Consider the following 25,556-nt stretch of genomic DNA (forward strand, 5'->3'; position numbering starts at 1 on the left):
ATAAATTCCTTTTTAATTGATCATTAAATCGTTTAAAAGGTTTGAACATGCTAGTACATCATTACTACTGGAGCTGCCAGTTTGCTACATTTCAAAAGATTATTAAACAGCAGCACAAACTATGCGAAATCGGCAGCCCTTCCTGCACACTCAGTGTCCGAATTCACTCACTCGTTTCATTCACTCCTTCTAGTGGACTATATTAGTGGAGTAATGTAGGGAATAGTGAATGAGGGTATAGGGGGCGATTTCGAACACAGCATGAGTGTTGTAGTACCTATTACCAGTAAGAGTAGGGTTTTGCACTTTTCAGACGGTCCCTTCAGACTAGTCTCTCCGCCGCCTCCTCATAAAGACCAATTTATTGTAAAGCACATTTGTGGAAAATTCGGTTGTTGTAGCTCGTTTTCTAGGTTACTATGATTGGAAATAGCTGCATTTGTGTTTAGCTCACGAATTATTGATCCAGGAAGTTCGAATTTGTGAATATATTGCCAACTTTACTGAACTCCTTGACTTAAGCACTGACTGCATTTCTTTACATTTGAGTCCAACAAGTTCAAACTCTATGAACCGCGCATTATTTGTGTGCATAATTAACGTATGGAACTAACTGAAACACTACTGCCAGCCAGCGGGACATTAGTTTGTCCGAGCTCCACAACAAGGGAACGATAATATCTTTGCAAGGGAACGCAAAAGATTTGGAAAAAAAAAAAAAAAAAAAAAAAATTCCTCCCATCCCAAATTTTCCACCACCACGTCCCTTTAGGGGTTCCGTACTCTCGCACAAAACTGGGCGCGCGTTGTCAAATATACAGTGGCCACATGTCTCCCACCGGTAGAAACATAAATCGGCACCTAAACATGTGCCTTTTAGAAAGGATCTCACCATAAAGTTTTTTGTCGGTCCTCAGGGTGGCAAATTAAAACATTTAACTCATCTGTAATAACTGTACAGCCTAAATAAATGAAACGGAGTAACAACATTTTGTGAAAAGACGTCTACTGTAACATTACATTTATTTACAAGAATTCACAATCTGATGTCAAGACATCAACTTACTTAAGAAAAAAAAATACATTTACAAGATTAGTGTTCCAACGTCAAAAGAGGTAGCTAACAATGTTTTCTAAAGGCACCTTACTGCATTTGATGGCTGATTTCAGATCTGTTGTCACTCATTCACCCAAATCAGTTTAAAGTACATATCTTCGAACGGAACAGTCAGTCATTTCTTTGTCGTTACTATTTCCAGGGGATGGTTTTACAGTTCTTTTCAATCATTACAGGCATTTGAAAATGTTCTCCTCTAATGTGCCCAGGACTCTGTGTTTTCCTCCGGTCTGGTTGTGCTTACAGACTGTGGAGATGCTGCATTTGGTGGTGAGATGTTTAGACTTGCAAAGACCTCGTGTGCCGTTTTACCAAGCATGCCTTGCACATCACAGACAAAGCGGTAGACGTAGCGCTTCCCTGCTGTTTTGTGAATGATGTTTTTGTGGTAGTAGTAACGCAGACCACGACTTAGCTTCTCGTAGTTCATTTTGGGCTTGTTCTTACACTGGCCCCACCGCTTCGCCACCTGGAGGATACAAGAGAGATGTTAAGCCAATCTTTATCTTTAAAACAACTGAGAGAATGTGAAAATGCCAGATGTATAGATAACAAATGCCATTTTGCTTACATAGTCATCAAGATGTTTTGAGATTCTATCCCCTGGTTTCACAGACAAGGCTTAAGCCTAGTCCCAGACTAAAATGCAAGTTTGAGCTGTATTAACTGAATGCAACTGAATGCCGTTGTTTTGCCTCAATATGCACACCAGTAATGTTTTTTTCTAAAGCATGTTCATAAAAGTCTTAATTGAACTAAGGCCTAATCCTGGCTTAATCTAAGCCCTGTCTGTGAAACTGGGCCTATGTGTTGTGTTTTGGTTGAGGAACAAATCTTACCTCTGCAGGATCTGACATTTTAAACTCCCAGCCATCCCCAGTCCAGCTAATGAAAGTGTGGCAAGCAGAATCCAGAAGAAGTTCCAGCAGAAACTGCCAAAGCTGTATAGGCCCAGATCCTGATGGAAAACAAACAGCACTAAGTCATATATATTGACAAAGCCGAATGATTCTCATTTTCTGTTGTGTAAAATATTTATCCTATAAAAACCTCTGTAACAATTGCTAACCTGGGTAGGCAGACATTGGTGTCATTTCACCCTCCCTGTCTGATCTTTGAGCTGGTGCGCTACGCCTTTTGGCCACACGGGGGCAAAATAGCTCAGAGGATTGAGTAACTGGAGGTGATGAAGAGGATGTCTGCTGCCCAAGCATGGAAGTGCAGTAACTGGGTGAGGGGTAGTCGGACCAATATGAAGGCCTGCTTTGCTGCTCTGCTTCATACAAGGCATATGGTCTCTCTGTATCACCTACATAAGAAAAACACTAGTTAATATTTCAATGACAATATTTTAACTTATATATACTTTATATATATATACTTATATATATATATATATATATATTTAGGTAAAATAAAAAATATAAGCATGTATAATATATGTGTGTATGTATAAATGTATATATTAATGTATTTATGCAATATCTTTAATGCATATATAATTAATCATGTTGATACTTGAATGTCATCAATAATACATATTAAAGTGTGTATATAGTTCAAATTAAAAATATAAGCATGAAAAAAAAATCTATATCTATCTATCTATCTATCTATCTATATATATATATATATATATATATATATATAAATTATTTATGCAATATCTTTAATGCATATATAATTAATCTTATGTTGATACTTGAATGTCATCAATACGTATGAAAAAATAAAAATATAAGCATGTTAAAAAAATTATATATATATATATACACGCACACACATTATATATATATATATATATATATATATATATATATATATATATATATATATATATCAATGCTATGATTTATAATGTACATACTGCCATCTTCTATTTAGCTTCATCTGAAAATGCATGAATATATTTTAAACAATATGTATCCCTAAAATGCCTACCCAAATGGTCCAGACTGACAGTACCGGTTGCTCCTCTTTGACTCGGACCTTTCCCAGGTTGGTAATGGCTGCTGGTGTCCATCCCTGGGCTGAATGGGCTACTTTGTGCTGGAGTGCATAGAGGGACGAGGTTCTGGTAGGTTTGAGTAGATTCCTGAAAGGCAACCTGCTGCCTGTCTGCTACCATTCCTTCTGGAACTATGGAAAAATGACATTGTATGAGGCCAGGTCACTTAAAAGAAGAGTTTATACATTGTAAATGTAAATATATATTTGATACTTACTGTTAGTGTATGATGCCCAGCAGCTAAACTCAGGGAAGGAGTCCAGATTAAACAGTCCAGAGTCTACAAGAGTATGACCTATTCGGTAAAAAAAACAAAACAAAACAAAAAAAACCACATAAATGTTTGTAATCATTAAAATACTTGTTTACAATATTATATTAATATAAATGGCCAGGAACCTGTGCTTCAACAGATGCTTACCTTTAGCACTGTGCAAATGCTCCTTCTGGGGCTCTGAATAGGTTTCTGGATACTGCTGTTGGGCAGGTCCTTTGCTGTCTAATAAAAAGGACAGGTCTTCACCACTGCAGTCTGGAGGTACATTATCAAAGATGTGAAATGAATGAGAGCCAGGAGAAATGGTGTATTCTAGAATTAACAATGGATCAATGTATGTAAGCTCCCATTAAGTTTTCTACACCTAGTCTGAATTGTGCTAGGAATAAAAGGGGCTGTGACAGAGTGATGAAGAAGGGTGTAGGAGAGGGGGTGCTAAATCTGTTTGAGGAGGAAGTCTGGAGGAAAGGATTAGGAAGAAAGGGAGGGAGCAGAGAAAAAACGGGTGTATCTTTAACCCAACCACCCCTTTTTTTTTCTACATCCCTGGTTTGGACATTCCTAAATCTCAGAGCATGCATAGCCTGACATCCCCTTTTCCTGATGAGCTTTGAATTAGTGCACACAAACAAAATGTCAAGGTCTAATTTTTAGGGTTTTGACAGGGGTGTTGCAATTCTGGCTTTGCAGCTCAAGGACAACGGAAATGTTTTGCACGGACATACAGGAAACAAAGCTGGAGAAATACTAAATCCCACAAAATCTGACAGATTTTTCCCTTGAGGGCAAACTGAATGTGATAATTGCAAATATGGGCTTTGACGTTACCATTTGTGTATTGAGAGAGATAAAAGGAGATTTCAAGAGATATTTAAACACTGTATGGAGAAAAATGTGTTGAATTAAGATTTTTACCATATGAGCTGAAGTCAAAACCACCAGGAACCTCTTGAGTTCTGAAGTCTTCTGTGTAAAATCCAGCTTGGTACATTTCCATATCTGAAGAAAAACAGCATATTAGATATTTAACCTTAATATAGAATGTGTATTTGCTTCATTGGGTTAGTTTTGTTTGGTCGACCTAAATATCCCATTAAAAACTCTTATTCTCAAATCCTTTAGTATAATTTATTAAACATATCAGTGGGTGTAAAACAGTATTTTTAATGCCAGTCAGTGATTCAAACACTGATAATACAGATTAAGAATCTCAGATTACAATTGACAGATAAACAGAAAACCTTACCTTAAAGTTCTCACAGAGTCCTTATTCCAGATATTAAGGATTTTCTACAGCCTCAAGCGCTGCCTTACAATCCTGTTGACTGTTGGTGCTTCAGTCAGGACCGTTATAAAGAGGCCGTGCGCGATGGGGCGTGTCCGCGCGTCTTGTGAAGGAATGCGTCGTGACTGCGGTTCCCTCCTTTTACTAATAGTGACGTCAGACAGGAGTCACGACCACAGATTTGTTACCCTTCCATTCACAGAAAAGGTGTCTATGGGGAGTAGAAAAAACACCACTAGACAGATTTGACTGACATGTCCCTTTACATTTATTTTTTTTCCAAATACAAGACCGTTTGACGTAAAAATATCGTTTTGACTCGATATAAGATTAAAAGACTGAAACGATGTTACGATATGAACCCTATTAAGGGTAGACGCCATAGGCTACTACGGTTTCGCGAATTAAATTACAGTCCGTTTAATTGGGCCTACTGTTCTGAATAGGCCTAAATGTTGATCAATCAGCTTGACGAAACACTGAAAATCTAAAACAATATCCTGGTGACTCAGGAAACAATATTGAAGAAATTGTGGAATATGTGGTCAAAATGTGACTGGATCAACAGACGAATAAATAAATAAATACATAAATAAATAAATAAATAAGTAAGTAAGTAAGTAAATCGAACGGGCTGTACATCTGTCCCTCGCAGCCTTTCATTCACGAAAAATTTAAAATGGCGTCTACCATGAATTAGGTCCATAGTAGGCTAGGCTACTAAAAAGTGTTTCAAACTCTTATGAATTCTATAAGCAAAGCCCTATGACTTTTTATTAACTACGGCTAGTGCTAGCCTAATAACAACAATAATTAGCATAGGCCTACTATTATAATGATTTGACAGGCCATTTAGAATAGGAATGTAGACTAACAGCAACGTTTTCGTTTTGTTTTGCATGTTACTTGTTTTAAGTTGGGATTTAGTATACGAAATATGTAAGAATATAAATTATAGGCCACGTTTGAATTGCATCGAGTCGATTTTTATTGGAAATATAGCCTATAACCTAATATTTGACATCAAAATGACAAGTGAATAGACCTATAGGCCAAGCTGAAACTTGAACAATTAATGTTAATTTGTTGGGGTTTACTATCACCAAACCCATGCATTATTATAAAGTTGCGAGAGGAAAAATGTTCTAACTGGAAGTTAGAAATAAGATCAATCAGAACCAGCAACTTTGCTTTTAATGAGGCGTTCGTATCTTTAAAAGCCATTCAAGAGAACAATGGTCTGTGAAATTCCGAGTCGAGGAGGCCTGAAATCACGGCGTGAGTGCTTTGGACAGATAAGACCAACCCAAGGGTCTTGTATAAACAAACACCTCAGGCCATTTTCCTCCGGCGTGCAGAAAAAATACATCTGGAAAAGTAAGTTGCCAAATCGTGCAAGGGCTGAGTCGTGATTGAAGGAGCTCGCTCACTGAAGAGGATACAATCAGTGTCAAATTCCCATGTCACCTCCACACGCGCACGCCCTTGCTATAAGTCTCTAAATTCACGATGTTTTTATACTACAAAAGTTTTTTTTTTTTTTACTTCTCTTAATGTTGTTAAAATAGGCTACTTTCTCAGAATAATTAAGTTTAAATCATTCAACTATTAAGCAGTGTTTAAGGACTAAACGATTTCTGCTTTTATGAAGGCTAACACTCGCTCGTACACAATTATATGTTCATAACGCAACGGATTATTTTCATTTGTGAGAGATTTGGAGAGCATTTATGCAGCTGTTGATTCATGATACTGATATGGCGTTTCATATCACTGGTTTGCGGTTTGAGAATTCTAACTTAAGTCGCGATTTCCTGTAGAGTAAACTTGGTATGTTTGGGGGAAAAAAAAGTAAAAACATTTATTAATAACGTAAATATAAATAAAGCTCATGTTCAGTGGATAATAGCCTTTTAAGACAGGTTCTTATTGCTGATCAATCAAATAGCAATGAAAAAGGGCTAGACACTGATAGGACTAGCATGTGCAATATACCAAACACAAAGATTTAGGTAAAAATGCTGGCTAACAATTCACATATAGTCTATAAATCAACTTTAGGGTTGCTAATCTTCGTTTAAAAGATTTTCACCGCAAATGAAGATGGCAAAATTATTCTATCAATGTTAAAAGGTCAAACTAATAAATAAATAAACATTGTAAGTGATTTTTAAATCTCATTATAATCAGTGAAGTTTAAACGGGGTTTTGGTTTAACAAATATTCTGAGAAGTTAGTGCAATGAGAGTTCACCAATAAGGAACAGAGCTAGATGCTTTTGTGTGACTTCACTTCCCAATTTTAGAAAGGAGAGCTCAAAAAGAAAAAAACCGTTGCCATCCGGTTATGGTCTAAGCGAAAATAGTATGGTTTGCGCTGATGACTAAATGCGCCTGTGCACACAAGTCGATGCGTTTCAGCTGGGTTATCAAAGTACCTACGTTTATATAGCTTAAGTTTACCAAAGTATATTCTTCATGAACTCCACCGAAATCTGCAATGGACTGTACTATTAAGGTAGGCGTTTGATCTGGTTTATTGTCTGTTCTGAAAATGAGTAGCGAGTGCGCAACCACCCACACGGTTAGCGCGACTACTGGTGAGAGAGGCAAGGCGGTGATGCAGGTCCCCACTCTTTCCTTCTTGTACAAAATTTCCTCTTCCTTCCCGTTCGTGGTTGAATGTCGGCTCTTTAATAACACAAGAAACCGCTACAACATTTAGACTCAGATAAAAAACGAAATGGTGTCCAGAGCGCGCGCGAGAGGGTATGCACAAATTTGTTGTTCTATTCGTTTTTATTTTTTAACAGTTACGTTCTGCTATGCAAAATGGCATATTTGATTATCTTTCCAAGTCGGTTAGGTACATGTAGCTAACTTCTTTTTCAAGTATACCATCAAAAGAACGACGAAAACTCAAGCAAATGCAAACTGGAAAACAATATACCGAATTTCACATATGGCACAATTATGGCGGGGCGCTCTCGAGGCAGGTGGCTTTATGGCGCCAACAACAAGGTACACTGTGGATACTTTAAAAATCACGAATCGAATAGCGTCTGGTATTGTTATTTTGTATACTTTCAGCTCGTTAAATTGTTCATGACACCTCGACAAGAACATATATTCCATGTATATTAACTGTGATAAACTGCATAGACTGAATTTCTTTAGATTTCATTGGGATGGTAACAGTATGGCATATAATGGTGGCAAGCAACAGCTTGTTTTATTATTAATATATTACTTGGCTTAAAGTGTTTTATTCGTTACGAAAACTACCGAGTATAGCTAGGCTACATAATGTTGTGAAGTTTAAAACACTAACTATCACACGCTTGGTGAAGGCTACTTATTATTTTAGAAAATCGATAATTTAGGGGGTAAGCTTAATCTAGCATATACTTGTATGTTCATAAAAATCGAAATAAATAAAAATCATGAAATCACGCTAACATCGCTAAAATCCCATGCCGGCATTATCTGCCGTATTGAAATTCATTTTAAAATATTTAGGCCTAAATAATTAGCCTACTGTCGTCAATAGGTTATTGTTTACTAGTTGTTTTCTGACTATTTTTATCATCGTATTTTCGTCTGTATCGAAACATCGAAGCTATATTTCGTTTTAAATGGACGTGATCTTTAAACAAGAATTGAAAAAACAAGCGCTAAATAAAGTGTAAAATTAAACTTATTGTTTAACAGATTGTAACATCGCAAATATACTAATTTAACTTCTCAGTTTGTTCGATTTGGTGAATTATTTGAATGTGACGCATTTGAAAGTCAGTCAGGGTTGTTGTTTTTTTATTATTGTTAATTATGTTAGCGAAAATTGTGTTGATTCAACTTGTCGACTTTACGCAATGATACATCCCCTTTATAACAGAGCAGAGAGGCATTGCAAAAATTCCTCTGTTACGTGTTTGTAGCTTTTCCATGCCTGATTTAGTTCTTTAAGGAATAATTTATAGCAAAGTGCTGGGCGCTTGTCAGGTGTCGTTATCAGAACTCAGCAGGCTTCCTGTCTCAAACCTCAGACTTTCCGCACACACTTCCGCAGTCTCTATTCGAAAAAAGCCAACAAAGACTGACAAAACATAATTGATTCGATAGATGTGCGATGCCAGTGCATTGTTCTACATTTCAATTAAACTGTCCGGACTATAAACTGAAACAAAATCGAACGTGCTGCGTCTCCATGAGCTGTGGCGGTGTAGTAATGCAGGCTCTCCTCAAAAAAGCGCCCCCATCTTTACTTAGAAGATGCTGCTGATTAAAACTTGTGAAAACCACAAGTGTTTTTGCAGCTCAGAGCGCAGCTGCGTGTCTCTTTGCAAAATCAGCATGCCTTAACGTCAACTTCTGCTTTCTTTCACTCTCGCAAAACGAACATGACTAACATAACTGTGAAAGTTTAGCTGCATTATGATTCATGAGCAATTCAGAAGTTGCAGCTCTTAAAATATCTATAAAAATTAACATTACTAGCCTATTATATTACACTAGCCTAACTTTTATAAAGTATAATTTGCATTATTATTATTATTGTGTTATTTATATTATTATGATAATGTTTATATTTTAAGTTCTAGTAATTTATATAGGCTATACATTATTATTTGTAAATTATTTTTTACTAAATTGGCAAATCCTCACGCTGGTAGTAACGACTAATAGCTATTATGTCAGTAATTAAACGACCAAACGAAACAAATAAAACGAATTATTCCCTCAGTCGTGACAGTCCCCGCTGTTAAAAAGTATTAAAGCTGTATTTGGTTTCGAAAATGTACTTACTGCAGTGTAATCACTCAGTCAAATGAGATGCAAACAATACAGCAAACGAAAAGTGAACATGTGGTAGCCTAGGTGAGACTGGGGTTGATTGGCACATTTTTCATTCTTTGTTAAATATCTCAGGCGAAACATGCAACAAAATTATCCAGATAAAATAATAATTTAAAAAAACCCTTGGATTAATAACAGAGATTGAAAAAAAAAAGTCAAAATATTTTCCACATTTCGTTCATGACTGTTATGATATACAACTATGTCCACCATCCTCAGGTTGTGTGGTTGGTTTGCACATTGTTAAAGGCAATAGAAGAAACAACAAACAGAAATGATTTTTAATGTACACTCTAAAAAATGCCCAAGTTGGGTTGAAAACGGACAAACCCAGCGGTTGGGTTAAATGAGCAGTTTTATTTAACTCAACTATTGTTTAAATATTACTATATGGCTGACTTAGAATGAACCCAAAATAGGTTGGAAATTAAAAATCAGACACATAATTACTAGAGGCAACAATAATAATCAAAAGTTGAACATTTATTAATAAGCAATTTAATGTTTGTTTAATTATTATTCATTAAACTTACTATAAAACATATTAATAAATGTTAAGTTCCAACATATTTTGGGTTCAATTTAAGCAAGCAATACAGTCATTTTTAAACAATAGTTGAGTTAAATAAAACAACCCAGCAGGTTAGGCAAACATTTAACCCAACCGCTGGGTTTGTCCATTTTCAACCCAACTTGGGTTGTGTTTAACCCAGCTTTTTTTAGAGTGTACTATAATTTGCTCTTCTAGTTGTCATTTCTACCACATACTATTCTATATATTTGTACACTCTTATGAATGTTTTATTATTTTATTATTTTGTACTAACACTGATAAATTATGCCACCTGCCACCTGCAAAATTCATTAAAAGTCTTACCAAATCTTAATTAAAACATAAAAGGTTCCTATATCTATTTGTTCTGAAGCAACTAACATGGATATATCAATTAACTGATATATTTGAAATATCTTTCTGCAAGTTATTTTTTATAAAAGTTTTAGTAACCCTGTGCCAAACAACCCGGATCTTTTCTAATAATATACATCAATGACATTCATTTTTTTTTTTTTTTTTTTTACAATTATTTAATGTATTCACAAAATTAGACATTATTAACCCTCTGGTGCCGTTTGTTATTTTTGACCGATTTTTTTTTTTTTTTTTTTTTTACATCATCGGAATGGTACGAAACTTGGTAATGGTTTTCGGCACTTGCTATGTAAACACGCACAAGCAAAAAAAAAAAAATCATGGAAATGATTCGAAAGTGTTGAATGGTCCTGAAAAAAAGTCACTTGTATTGTTCGCGACCACATTGGAAATGAATGGGACACGAATTTCATCTAGTGGAAACATTTGGTACTCCGCCCAAACAAAATCTTACCGAAAGCTCATTTTTTGAGATGTCAAGCTCTTTTTTTTTTTACATCATGGGAATGGTATGAAACTTGGTAATGGTTTCGGCACTTGCTATGTAAACACGCACGAGCAAAAAAAAAAAAACATGGAAATGATTTGAAAGGGTTGAATGGTCCCGAAAAAAAGTCACTTGTATTGTTCGCGACTGCATTGGAAATGAATGGGACACCAATTTCATCTAGTGAAAACATTTGGTACTGCGCCAAAACAAAATCTTTTTTGAGATGTCAGTTTTAGAGTAAACATGTTTTGGAAAGTATATATTTCACATAAAATTTAAAAATAGCATTTATGTTCATTTTTCATAATAAAAGTTCTATATATATATATATATATATATTTTTTTTTAGTCTTACTTTTTTTAACGTACAAGCAATAATTTGCCAAGTGCCCGCTTTAAAATTAGACCAAACTTAAGTCTGTGCTCCAAAGCATTCAAGATTTATGACAGTTTAAGTTGGAAATGTCATTTTCAGGCCTATGCTCAAAAAGTGGTTAACAGGTAATAAATGGATCATAACTATTCTATAAATATAATTTAGTACCATAAAATCCCCTAAAAATACAAAATTTTTATCGAATTTATCAAACTAAAATATAGTATATTAATGTCATTTAAATAAATTACAAGCAGCACCGGAGAGTTAAATATTTTTATGCATAAACTATATTATAACATGCAGTTAAGAAATTGCACACTCATTTATATTTAAAATGATGAGAATGAACAAGAGTACATGTGGTCAACTAATATAACCTGCGACATATTTTGCATGTCTGACTTTTGCAATTTACTGTGATTTTCCCTCATACCTCAAGCCAACAAATTATACAATGTTTCAACCACGTTTCAACTACTAACATTTTGTCACTAACACTGTGCCTGACGAAGACCTGACTGGTCAAAACATTGCGCTGTTTGGTAAAAAAAATTTTTGTAGCAGCAATTTCAGTGTGAGGACATTATTTTTCTTTGTTCAACTATCATCTTCTCGTCCTGCACCTGAGCCCAAATTGGATTTTAGATGTGCACACCTTATTTGTATATTTGATTCGAACAAATTATACTTAACCACAACAAACCAGAATATAATGCTGACAGTCTTGCTTGTGAAAGAACATCAGCCTTTAGATGTCCCATTATAAGCAAAGGGACATTTCATAATCTGCTTTCATTACCAAAGATTGACCACAGTGCTCTTAGGTTCCTGTAACATGCATCAGATTGTACAGCTTTGAAAAATGAGTCTAAATACTTAGTTTACTAGTAGTAATCTAGTAAATCTGTTTGTAGTGAAAGGGTTCCACCCTTTGAGGGTGATTTACTGAACGATTAGTTTCTATGCAAAACCTCCAAAATCTAAAAGCACTGAGCATGTTTTAAAGCAAGTCTCCATGCAGTGTAGCTCTACCACAAGCTTTGTTGTGACAAAATGAGAATTTCTTTCACAAGACGAAATGGAGGTCTGTTGCAATTGACTTGAAAACACTGCACGCATGTCACAGGCACCCAGCGGCTCCAAGGACAGCACAACAATAGCATGACGGTTTATGTGCATCTCTGTTTTTGATGTGAGATGCACATTAATCTCACTGACCTCGACATTTTGCACACAGCGTGCAGTTTATGCTTGCTAAAATATTGTTTTTGGTTTCTCAGCAACAGAGACGATATGAAACTCATTGAACAGGAAGTCAGTTGTGGCATTGGTGGCCAGGGTAGAGTATGTTTATGTTCATCACTTTGGAGGAGAGAGAGCAGTACTATGTATGTGGTTGTGGTTTAAAAGGTGCATAGGTGCAGAATAATTTTAACTGCAGAATGAAATGCCAGGTGCTCCACTAGCTCAGTTAAAACTGGCCTGGTATCAATTGTTGCGTTTTAAGATGCAGAATTAACTGAATCCATCAGTTAATCCAAGGTCTAGGCTGTTTACATTTGTATACTGATTCAAATTAACCAGTTTAAATCAACCTCAGGTGAATATTCAAATGGTGTTGGACAATGCAAGAGAGGCTGCACATAAATGTCAGTGCATGTCGGCTCTCCTACACAGATTTGCAACAAGTTTAGCATCATCTGTGCCATTAGCTGAGGTTGTACTTTGTTCGTTGTCGTACATGTGTACACAAGACTGACGCCAGCAAATGCACACAGACTAGGCGGTGCAAAAACAGTTTGAGCTCTCAGCTTGGCCTTGTTTTGAGCCTGCTTTCACTTCTCTACTAGAGCAGAGATCACATAATGCATTTGATAGCTAGCGCTATTTCATGTCTAGTTCAATAAGAGAATTGGAAAAAGGCAGTATTTTCATAGTGGATTATAACAGGCAAGAATATAAGACATTTTAAGAGAAACTAGTAATATTGACAGACTTCTTTCTTGGCTTTCTAATCCATCCATCCAAGGCATGGTCAAGTCTACATTTAAAGTTTGTCTCATAAATTTCTTTGAATTTCAATTCAGTCTAATTCTACTTCCTTCACTCTAAAAAAGGATGGGTTGTTTCAATCCAAATTTGGACAAACCTGTTTTTTTAACCCAACGGTTGGGTTTGTCCATACTTGATTCAAATTTAGGTTGAAACAACCCAGCATTTTTTAGAGTATTGCATTCAAATTTGAAGTGCAATTCCTCATCCTGTTTGCTGCTTCGATTCAAATTAAGGGATGCTCAATTCGATTCTGATTTGACAACAAAACCCAACACCCAAAGACGGTGTTGGTTGGGACTGTATTGATAACATTCTTTCCCGGTAGACTTGAAATGAAAATTCTGTCATTAATTACTCACCCTCATGTCGTTCCACATCCGTAAGACTTTTGTTCATCTTCAGAACACAAATTAAGATATTTTTGATGAAATCTGAAAGGTATATATGACTCGTCCATAGACAGCAATTTATAAAGTGACGAGTGACGAGAATACTTTTGTGCGCAAAAACAAAACAAAAATAACTTTATTCAACAATATCTTCTCTTCTGCGTCATTCTCATACGTTATTTACGTTCAGCGCTTCCAGGTTCTATGTCAGAACGGCGGAAGCCGTTATTTTTGTTTTGTTTTTGCGCACAAATATTCTTGTTGCTTCATAACATTAAGGTTGAACCACTGAAGTCACGTCAACTTTTTTAACAATGTCTTTAATACCTTTCTGGACCTCGAAAATGGTTAAATTGCTGTCTATGGACGAGTCACATACCGCTCTGATTTCATCAAAAATATCTTAATTTGTGTTCCAAAGATGAACGAAGGTCTTACTGGTTTGGAACGACATGAGAGTGAGTAATTAATGACAATTTTTGGGTAAACTAACCCTTTAACCTGAAATATGCATAATACAACATTATATGCATAAACGTAAGCAATTTTATAGGTAAACGACGCCATCACAATCACTTTATCAAACTGAACACTGAAACAGATTCTCACAGCAAATTAACAAAACTTCAGGTCAGGTGAAAGCACTTTACAATGCTGCCTCCTCCCTGTTTGGTGACCCTCAACCTCTCAGCATTCAGAACAAATTTGTTTTTCAGCTTTAAATGACCCACATTTCTACCACTCCTCTGTTTCCTATCTCATGCCCCATGCCAAAAGGTTTCACTGCACATGGGGGCCAGATTTCCTGTGAGCCACCGAAAAAGCTCAGTGCTGACGTATGTCAGCTCTAAAGACAATACTAAAGCCTTCTAAACAAGCTCCCTGAATTCATCTATAACACAAACATTTATTCACACACAAACACTTACATACATTTGAATGTTTAAAACGACTTTTTGAAGTTTCAAACGGACACACCTATACCAGAGCAGTTCAGTGCAGACTAACATTAAACACAGGAAGAAAAGGCACAGAAGATGTCGCAATTTCTAATTTGACTCACAACTAATTTCACTCATGCCAAGTCATATCTACCTGGAAGTCGAAAAACGCCCTAAACCATTCCGATAAACTGTTATTTTAAGTTTCAGAATTAATATCGTGTTGCTGAACATTTCTAAAGGTAATTTCTATTAACTCTACAGTTTTTTCATCTAGATAAACCTTAACGAGTTCATGCCCCAAATCAATTCTTACGACATCAGTCACTGATTAGAAAGTCGCAGCATAGCGATAGCAGCGGAAACCCGTGACATCCGTGTTCTTGAATTACTGACAAAATGATATAGTTATTTCTATCCTTACCCTATGATTTGTTATTCACCTTAAATCAAGTGGTTGGACAAATTTGTTTTTTGTTTACATAACCATTGTGTATTGTATACGTCACAGGAAGCTCTATCGGTGGTGAGTGAAGACCAGTCCATATTCGAGTCGCCCTTCAGCGGTCCCCAGGCCATGCACATGAAGGGAGAGATCACCTCGCCTGCAGTGTTCAGACAGGGTTCTGAAGACAGCGTAGAACCGACTGAGCCAGACTGGACCGGATCAGCTGCACAGAACCCTGCCAAGAGAGCAGAACACATCAACGGAACCAGGTGGGGTTCCAAACACTGATGTCAGAATACCCGAGTATTCATCTATAGGGCTCATTCCCTCAAATAAATTAATTCCGGCATTAAGTACTCACCTTCATGTAATTCCAAATCTATATGGTTTGCTTTCTTCTGTGGAACACAAAAGGTTAAGTTTAAGAGAATGTCCAAGCTGCTCTTTTCCACACAATGACAGCAGACAGTGACCACAGGCTGTCAAGCACCATAAAGTAATCCATATGACATGACATTTGAAGTATTGTAAAGGCATGACATTTAATTCACTTCTTTATATTTAAACCCGCCATGTTGCTGGTCACGTTACATGTGAGAAACCAGTGCCATTCAGTATAACTGATGTCAAACCTGTCGCAATGCATTTTCAGGAGACATATTTGGAATTTTTTGGGCTAAACTGTTCCTTTAGCGTCAAAACTGTGCGCATTTAGAACAAAAACATTTAGCTTTCCTATTTTCTCTGTTCCATGCCACAGCCGTGAATCCCCAGTGGACTGCAGTGTGACTAAAAGAACCCGACACATGAGTAACAGTGATGGGGGACAGCTGGCCTACCAGGCCTCTTATCCAGAGCCACGGAGTAGCCCACAGACTGCCACCCCACCCAGCAGCACCACAGAGGAGAAAAGGGTGATTGTACCAGCAGGTGAGATCTGTAGTCTCTATATAAGAGTAAATGTTGTTTATACAGGAAAGTAGTGTCTGCTTGTATATTTTATGTATAAACTAAACTTCACAAGCCTTTTTACTTCTGTAATGGGACATAGACTACATAAACTTTTTTTTTTTTCAAAGAATTAATACTTATATTCAGCAAGGATGCATAAATTTGATCAAAAGTGACAGTAAAGACATTTCTAATGTAACAAAAGATTTCTATTTCAAATAAATGCCATTCTTTTGAACTGTCTATTCTTAAAAATCCATCATGGTTTCCACAAAAACTCTTATCAACATTGATAATAATAAGAAATTATTCTTGAGCACTAAATCAGCATATTAGAATGATTTTTGAAGGATCATGTGACAGAAGACTGGAGTAATGATGCTGAAAATTCAGCTTTGCATCACAGGAATAAATTATATTTTAAAATATACTCAAATTAGAATACAGTTATTCTAAATTGCAATAATATTTCACAATATTACTGTTTTTACTGTATTTTCTATCAAATAAATGCAGCCTTTGTGAGAGAATTCTTTTAAAACATTAAAAATCATACCAACCCCGAACTTTTGAATGGATGCAAGAGTGAAAAAGGATATTAAAAAAAATAAATCAATAAAATAAAAAATAAATAATACAAAAAGACTGAAAGATATTCAAAAATAAAATAATAAAAATAATGTCTCTGTATGACATGGGGTGCTTGGTAATTTGGTTAGCTTGGTAAAAAGTTCAGGTTATAATTTTATGTAAGACTACAAAGAAAAACTTTTTTTCTCCTTTTGAAATACCATGCACCTACTTAAGATTAGGAACATGTATTAAGTAAATAATTGTATCACATTTTAATTTTGACATCATGTCGACTGTTGTTGTTAGCTAAACATTAGAAATTTAAATTAAGCTCAAATAAAACAGCAATATTAGATGAAAAAAATGCACTAAAGTACACTTAAATTGAAATTAGAATATAAAAGTAAAAACTAATTCAAAATACTAATAAATACTATAATAGTATATAAATTACACTAACACTGGTTGACTGTAATGTTTTGTAAAAAGAATTTGAGCACTGGACATATTTAGTCTGGAGTTGACCAATTTCTATAGCTAGAGGATGTATAGATGTCTAAACAAAGATATGTGGTAATTATGCAGTGACCACAGGATCTTGCATCACTTAACAACTTGTGCTTTGTGGGAAAAAGGCAGGTTTGTAACACAAGGGCATCAAAACACACTGATGCCCTTCCTTCTAGTAGATCCCTGTAACCCGGCAGACTAAACTACAAATGATTGCACAGATTCCAACAGAGATAATCACTCTTTCCTCACAAACCAATTAGGATGCTGAGTTATCTTCAGGGAGGCGTTTTGAAGGTCGGTGTAACATTATTAAAAAGGGCAGAACGGTGGAGTCGCTCCATGCATTGTGCGACAATGAGTGTATGGGATACCTCCTCATGAGTCACCCAGACCAAACAATTATAATGCTCATAATACTCGGATATGACGTCATATTTCAAGGACAAATAAGAGAGTATGGTGGCTTATAACAGGAGGTCTATAATACCTGGAGAGATATCATTTAGCATTCCCCTTCATCTCAATGGCAGCTGCTCCAGACAATGGTTTAAAAAAAAAAAGAAGTAAAAAACAAAATAAAAATAAAATGTTTTGAATGTCTGTCAGTGGAGATGAACCAGATGATGTAGTTATGGCATTTACCAGCAGGGGCTAACTGAGCCACATTAATCATGACCAACCGTGAACCCTTGGCTTATAACATTATAAAACCCTTAGGTAAAGTACAAAAAACATCAGCACTATCTTAGTGCGAGTAGAAACAGTAACAAAGGGTGCATTGACTCTTCTTTTGAACTCTGATCAGTCCTACCACAGCTGAAGCAATTGTTCCTCATTTTATTCTTGCTTCTGTCCTGCTTTAGACCCAGAAGTATGGACACAAGACCATGTGCGGCAATGGGTAGACTGGGCGATAAAGGAATACGGCCTATCCGATGTGGATGTGTCCCTCTTCCATACCCTAGATGGAAAAGCGCTCTGCAAAATGACCAAAGAGGACATGATGCGTCTTACTTCTGCATACAATACAGACATCCTGCTCTCCCACCTAAACTACCTCCGGGAGAGTAAGGAACTTCTCCATTAATTCCATATGTATAATCCATTACTAACTGTCGATTAGGTCAAGCAAACATCAGGAAAAGCTATAAAATGACTTTAATCATTCTGTGCCTATTCATTTATATACAGTAGATTGAAAGCTTGTTATCTTTACTACTCTTTACTCAGGTAGTCCCACTTTTTCCTACCCAACAACCCCAACCAATACACAACCACAGCCTAGACTACAGGTGAAAGCTGGTAAGTCAAACTTCTTTGCCATGTTTTTGAGGATAAAATAGATTTTATATATATATATATATATATATATTTAAAATTATGATCATACTGCAGTTTCTGCCCTTCGATAAGTATAAATGCTGCGCAGAGAACAGACGCGAAATGTGTGAGGAAATCCATTTGAGTAATCTGTGATAAATAATTGCAGTGCTCTGGTCAACCGCTATAGAGTTAGTGTCGCTATAGAGTTAGAACCGGTGAATGCGGTTTACAGGTTTCATAGAAAGAGAATGTTATGAGCGCATTTGAGCAGCAGTGAGCCAAAGGAAATCACACGTTTATGTTTTTTGACAAACAAAAAATAATAATAATAAGGCTATACGTTTCCTATTTCAAAAAGGAGTAGCAAGTCAACCACTTGTCATTTCCTATTGGTCAAGGTTCATTGGAACTATTAATTGGAGTAGGGTCTGGCTGTTACCTAATAAATATATTATTACAAATAAGGGCAAGGAAATTCCATTTAAGATATTTACCCTGCTAAACATTTTCTGTCTAAGTTTAACAAAGATATAGATGTGAATTTCTCATTTTGTTTAATGCAGCCAGAAACTGCACCTCATATCTTTTGGCACTGTCAATATACAAAGAGGTTATGGTGGGGAGGTTTCTAAATTTATTAATGACAAATTGATGTGCAATTTTCATTTGTTATATGAACATGTAATATTTGTTTTTTTCAATTATGAAAAGAGTCTGGAAAATGAGGCATATATTATTAATTTGGTGATTATATTTGTTAAGTTTCATATTCATCGGTGTAAATTTAGTAATCAGAAGCCTCTTTTTACTGTGGTATTGAAAGAATTAGAAAATTATATGGTTTCTATTAAGGACAGTACAAACAAAAAAGCTGTTAAAACCGTTAATTTATTTAATACATTTAAGATTTTGTGAAATATCAAAGCCTTTTATTGTTTATTTATTTATTGTTTTAATTTAGTTGATAGTGTTTTATATTTTTGTATCTTTAACCCTGGCATTTTTGTTTTCTGTTTTGTAATTGTTGTTCAAGCAATAATAATAATAATGATAATAATAAACACGTTCATGTTCAAAATATTTAGCTATTAGATCTGTTTAAATGCTTCAGTTTATTTTCATATTATAATATTAAAACAATTTGAAGCATTTAAACTGATATATCAGTTTAAATACTTCAGTTTGTTTTTATATATTATATTATATTATATTATATTATATTATAAGCCTAATAAAGAATTGATCTCACAAAGGGATTGTTTAGGGCTCCATGACATTAAAGTTTGAAAACCCCTGATATAGACAATCTTGCAAATTCATAAACAATAAACAAACACTTATTTTTGATGGTTTGATGCTGTCTGTTGCCAATAATTGACCGTACAAAAACATTATGGTTGTCCCAAACCATCTCATAGTAACTGCTTCATTTTTTATTTTATATTATATTATATTATATTATATAAATGATTGAACTTATGTGTGGGATTTTTTTAAATGATTTTTTAATGGAATTTCTTTATAAATGTGCTTCATTTAATGACTTCTGAATTAACTGCTTGTTTAAAATAAACATTATTTAATATCACCATGTTACATCAAGGGTCAAATCAAATAGAAATAGCACATTAAAAGTTAAAAAGTTGCAACTGCATGATGTAACCACTTTTTGTGTGAACATATGCTGTACAGGTCTGGTTTAAAGAATGTTTTTGTTCAGGTGGCCAAAATGTCCGCCTTATAGAGAAACGTTTTGCTCAGCAAGGAAAAAAAAGAGAGGAAACATTGGTCACATGGGTATTTTAGTTTAACAAACATTCTTAAAAACAGTAGAACACTACAAAGCTAAAAATACTGTAAAGCACAGCCTCTGGTGGTTTACTTGTTTAAATGAACTAAATAATGTATTGAAGTTATTGTAATGAAAAAATTCCATTGTGTAGAGAGGTGCTATAAGGACTGTGGTTTGTTTCTTCAATGAATTTTGCCCCAAGTATTGCAAGGTTTTGGAATTGTTGCATTTTCAGACAGGAAACAGCTGCATCAGGACAGGAAGTAAGGGGTGTAGAGCTCAGGTTAGGACACAATTGACTATTCTGTGGCAAAGAGAATCAGTTAGAACAAAAGGACATTCCCCCTGAGGAATTGTGTGCCATCTTCAGGGCTTCTTACCGTTTTGCTCCTGGCTTTGTTCTGCCCTGCGTTTCTCCTTAGGGATCTTTAATGCAGGGCTTCCTTCCTTCTGCGGCTGCCCTTCTCCTTACTCTTTAAAGCCATCCTTTCCTGTAAAATCTCCCTTTTGTTAACTGCTCCTATCTGACTTTGCCTCTGCACAGAAAACAGCTTTGAGGAGATCGGCAGAAGGAACAGTTGGTCCTCAAGCGCCTTGCCAGCTGTCCCAAAAGGTACGGTTGCTCTGTGTTCACAAAAACATTATAAAGTTACAAAATATTGTACAAATATGGAATTGTTTGCCATAACCACATTTAAAAAAAGTAGTAAAAAACAACTCACCTTTTTAAAATCACAGGTTCTCCAATCGAACATCAGCATAACACCAGAATTACAGAGCCTCCACCAAGACTTTCACAAGGTGGACAAGTACACCTTTAACTCGATACTCAATGAAACTGCTTTTAATCATCATTTTGTTAATAATACACCTTGACAAATCTAATCAATTCTGTATATTTTCCATCTTTGCAGACCCCTACCAAGCATTAGGTCCCCTTAGCAGCCGTCTTGCAAATCCAGGTAAGAAATAATCATGAAATTGTAAATGCATCACTGTCAAATTAACAACAAATGTGGCCTTTTTAAGAGTATGTAATATTTGGATGCAGTTTTGGCTCAAAGTAATGCCCTTTCATAATTAAATAACTAATATACTACATATATAAGCTACTAATATATATATATATATATATATATATATATATATATATATATATATATATATATATATTTATTTATTACAGTATCTCACAGAAGTGAGTACACCCCTCACATTTTTGTAAATATTTTATTATATCTTTTCATGTGACAACACTGAAGAAATGACACTTTGCTACAATGTAAAGTAGTGAGTGTACAGCTTTTATAACAGTGTAAATTTGCTGTCCCCTCAAAATAACTCAACACACAGCCATTAATGTCTAAACTGCTGGCCACAAAAGTGAAAATGTCCAAATTGGGCCCAAAGTATCAATATTTTGTGTGGCCACCATTATTTTCCAGCACTGCCTTAACCCTCTTGGGCATGGAGTTCACCAGAGCTTCACAGGTTGCCACTGGAGTCCTCTTCCACTCCTCCATGACAACATCACGGAGCTAGTGGATGTTAGGGACCTTGCGCTCCTCCACCTTCCGTTTGAGGATGCCCCACAGATGCTCAATAGGGTTTAGGTCTAGAGACATGCTTGGCCAGTCCATCACCCTCAACTTCTTTAGCAAGGCAGTGGTCGTCTTGGAGGTGTGTTTGGGGTTGTTATGTTGGAATACTGCCCTGCGGCCCAGTCTCCGAAGGGAGGGGATCATACTCTGTTGGCATTCATGGTTCCCTCCCCAGTGCCGGCAGCACTCATGCGGCCCCAGACCATGACACTCCCACCACGCTTGACTGTAGGCAAGACACACTTGTCTTTGTACTCCTCACCTGGTTGCCGCCACACACGCTTGACACCATCTGAACCAAATAAGTTTATCTTGGTCTCATCAGACCACAGGACATGGTTCCTTAGTCTGCTTGTCTTCAGCAAACTGTTTGCAGGCTTTCAAGTGCATCATCTTTAGAAGAGGCTTCCTTCCGGGACGACAGCCATGCAGACCAATTTGATGCAGTGTGTGGCGTATGGTCTGAGCACTGACAGGCTGACCCCCCACCCCTTCAACCTCTGCAGCAATGTTGGCAGCACTCATACGTCTATTTCCCAAACACAACCTCTGGATATGACGCTGATCATGTGCACTCAACTTCTTTGGTCGACCATGGCGAGGCCTGTTCTGAGTGGAACCTGTCCTGTTAAACCACTGTATGGTCTTGGCCACCGTGCTGCAGCTCAGTTTCAGGGTCTTGGCAATCTTCTTATAGCCTACGCCATCTTTATGTAGAGCAACAATTCTTTTTTTCAGATCCTCAGAGAGTTCTTTGCCATGAGGTGCCATGTTGAACTTCCAGTGACCAGTATGAGAGATTGAGAGTGATAACACCAAATTTAACACACCTGCTTCCCATTCACACCTGAGACCTTGAAACACTAATGAGTCACATGACACCGGGGTGAGAAAATGGCTAATTGGGCTCAATTTGGACATTTTCACTTAGGGGTGTACTCACTTTTGTGGCCAGCGGTTTAGACATTAATGGCTGTGTGTTGAGTTATTTTGAGGGGACAGCAAATTGTATCATTGTATCACAGTTTCCACAAAAATATTAAGCAGAAAAACTGTTTTCAACATTGATAAGAAATATTTCTTGAACACCAAATTAGCAAATAAGAAAGGATCATGACACTGAAAATTCAGCTTTTCCATCACAGGAATAAATTATATTTTAAAATACATTACAATAGAGCACAGCTATTTTAAATTTCACAATATTACTTTTACTGTATTTTTGATCAAATAAATGCAGCTTTTCAAGAGTCTTCAAAAACCATTTAAAAAAATTGTACCAACCTCAATCCTTTGAACATACAGTCAAACCAAAAAATTATTCAGACATTGATATATTTTTACTAGTGGGTGCAGGACACTAGTTCATAGTGAAGTGAGGATCGCAAAATAAAGTAAACTGTGACATATTATACCCAAAAATTCTTCATACAGTGGACTACCAGTAAGATTGATAAATTTTGCTTAAGTGTTATCTGACATAATTAAGATTTTTTTTCTGACACAGTTTACCTCTGAGATCTTGTCATATTTTATTACTATTTTTTTTTAAACTATAGTTAATAAACTGTAATAATGAATGAAATGTTCAAGGTGTCTGAATAAATTTTGGTTTGACTGTGTGTATTTTTTTGACCTGAAGGCCTAAATAAAATAAATAAGAATTTACAAACCAAGCACATCATGATTAGTATGACTGTTTGCCCGACCTTCTTCACACAGAAACGAAACCATTCCACACCAAGATCCGAACGACCAAACAAAATTCTAACAACCTGCCCGTCACCAGCACTGACAGGACTGTGGGTAGGTGTCTGACCGACCCACATTCTGTTTCTGTGTACAACATACTAAAAAGGTCACATTTGGAGAAAATAAAAACTGCCTTAACAGGCCTATCAATTCTCTGCTTAAGATCTCTGACACTCTTTATTTTTACACAGGCTCTGGTCAGATCCAGCTGTGGCAGTTCTTGTTGGAGCTGCTGTCTGACAGCAACAATGCTGCCATCATCACCTGGGAGGGCACAAACGGAGAATTCAAGATGACCGACCCAGATGAGGTGGCCAAGCGCTGGGGGGAGCGAAAAAGCAAGCCTAACATGAACTATGACAAGCTCAGCCGTGCCCTCCGCTACTACTACGACAAGAACATCATGACCAAGGTGCACGGCAAGCGTTATGCATACAAATTTGATTTCCAGGGCATCTCCCAAGCCCACCAAAACCATCCTCCAGAAGGAGGCGTGCTCAAATACCAGGCCGAAGTGCCGTACGTGCAGACCTACCACAGCCACCAGCCAAAAATGAACTTCATGGGCACTCATTCAACCCCTATGCCAGTTTCCAATTCCAATTTCTTTGGGCCTCCTACCACCTACTGGAACTCTGCAACAGGGGTGGTCTATCCCAGCTCACCCATGCCACGACATCCCAGCACTCACTCTCATTTGAACTCATATTACTAAAACGGTCTAATTGTAAAGCCCAGGCTTTTGTACTCTTGGTTTTCTTCCTGACACAAGTTGCTGAAGAGAACTGAGAATAACAAAATAAACAAACAAACAAGCTGGCAACTTTTCGGGGATCCTTAACCAATCCAAAAATCCTTTGTAGCAATATTAAACATCAAGTTCTCCATCTCATGGCATTTTTTTGTACAGTATATGCATAATCAAACACAGCTGTACGTCTTCGGGGCTAAATTGTAAATATGTTTCGCATGTTTCATATAAGGCTTTGATAAGACTGCTTCTGACATCCCCAAAAAGTATAATCATCTCTAATGTTTTAAATGTAATATGCCTTTGTATGCAAGTGCGTTTGTACAGACATTTTTTTAATCAAATAACGTCACTCCCCTATGTGTAACATTATATTTTTAAACAATAAAACATGTAGCTCACTTAATGTATCTGTGAATTTTGTTATTGTAGACATTACCCATCTATTCATTACATTAAAAAAAATAGCCCTCTCAAAATTTGTGTGCTCAGAAGTCAATACGTTCAATGTTAGTTATTTTTATTTGTATAGAGATTTTCACAATGGCTTTTGCTTTAAAGCATCTTTCTTTACTAAGAAAAATGCTGTATTTCTGTGACTGGGGCAAGGAAAAGTCAATTAAAATGGCTGTGTTGGATGAGGAATAAACCCCATGCCCCTCTGGCTGCTGAGTGGCAAGAGTAACAATTATCTTAAGAAAAAAAAAGTTTTAAAATGTGCTTTTATGCTTGGTTAACTACTGCAAGCCATGCATTTAAATGGTTCCTTTAAACATAAACTTAAATTCGATTTTACAGGCTTTAATTGTTCTCAGCACAAAATTTCAAACATTTGCATTATACTATAACATTTCTACACTTATGAAATTCCATATGAAAAGAATGCATATAAAAAAAACTACCTAGTAGTTGCTTTATTAACTACATTTCACATTCTAATGCAAAATAAATAAATAATCATGAGAACCGTAGAGAGGCCCACACATGACATGCAGGAAAAAAATATGTATATCGTGGCCACAAATTAACAATTCGTTCCCTCTACTTATTAATATGTCAGCACGTTTTGCTAATTCGTTCCCTCGTTTTAAGTAAATTGTGCACACAATATAATAATTTGTTCC

At 36.1% G+C, this 25,556-nt stretch overlaps 2 protein-coding genes across 7 annotated transcripts; one reads left to right on the forward strand and one right to left on the reverse strand.

Annotated features, from left to right (window-relative positions):
- Window positions 1–989: 989 nt before the first annotated feature.
- etsrp (ETS1-related protein) lies at window positions 990–4,803 on the reverse strand. 2 transcript variants are annotated; one of them, XM_051864740.1, is made up of 8 exons: window positions 4,649–4,803; window positions 4,318–4,401; window positions 3,547–3,624; window positions 3,343–3,420; window positions 3,059–3,256; window positions 2,187–2,426; window positions 1,957–2,075; window positions 990–1,586 (listed from the first exon to the last, which is right to left on the reverse strand). In XM_051864740.1, the coding sequence occupies exons 2-8, from the start codon at window positions 4,397–4,399 to the stop codon at window positions 1,314–1,316; spliced, it is 1,068 nt and encodes a 355-aa protein (XP_051720700.1). In that variant the 5' UTR covers window positions 4,400–4,401; window positions 4,649–4,803; the 3' UTR covers window positions 990–1,313. The 2 variants fall into 2 exon arrangements, with proteins under 2 accessions (XP_051720700.1, XP_051720698.1); XM_051864738.1 differs by having other exon boundaries at window positions 3,547–3,657.
- Window positions 4,804–6,959: 2,156 nt separating this feature from the next.
- fli1rs (Fli-1 proto-oncogene, ETS transcription factor-related sequence) lies at window positions 6,960–24,833 on the forward strand. Of its 5 annotated transcripts, none has more exons than XM_051864703.1 (10): window positions 6,960–7,204; window positions 15,240–15,445; window positions 15,937–16,106; window positions 18,077–18,280; window positions 18,444–18,515; window positions 20,873–20,941; window positions 21,067–21,129; window positions 21,243–21,290; window positions 23,652–23,735; window positions 23,873–24,833. In XM_051864703.1, exons 1-10 carry the CDS (start codon window positions 7,187–7,189, stop codon window positions 24,394–24,396), a joined length of 1,458 nt encoding a protein of 485 aa, XP_051720663.1. In that variant the 5' UTR covers window positions 6,960–7,186; the 3' UTR covers window positions 24,397–24,833. The 5 variants fall into 5 exon arrangements, with proteins under 5 accessions (XP_051720663.1, XP_051720665.1, XP_051720666.1 ...); XM_051864706.1 differs by lacking the exon at window positions 6,960–7,204 and adding an exon at window positions 7,296–7,455; XM_051864702.1 differs by lacking the exon at window positions 6,960–7,204 and adding an exon at window positions 7,462–7,707.
- The last annotated feature ends 723 nt before the right edge of the window (window positions 24,834–25,556 follow it).

The sequence above is a fragment of the Ctenopharyngodon idella genome, chromosome 16 (genome assembly GCF_019924925.1).
Source record: "Ctenopharyngodon idella isolate HZGC_01 chromosome 16, HZGC01, whole genome shotgun sequence".
Taxonomy (NCBI): Eukaryota; Metazoa; Chordata; class Actinopteri; order Cypriniformes; family Xenocyprididae; genus Ctenopharyngodon; species Ctenopharyngodon idella.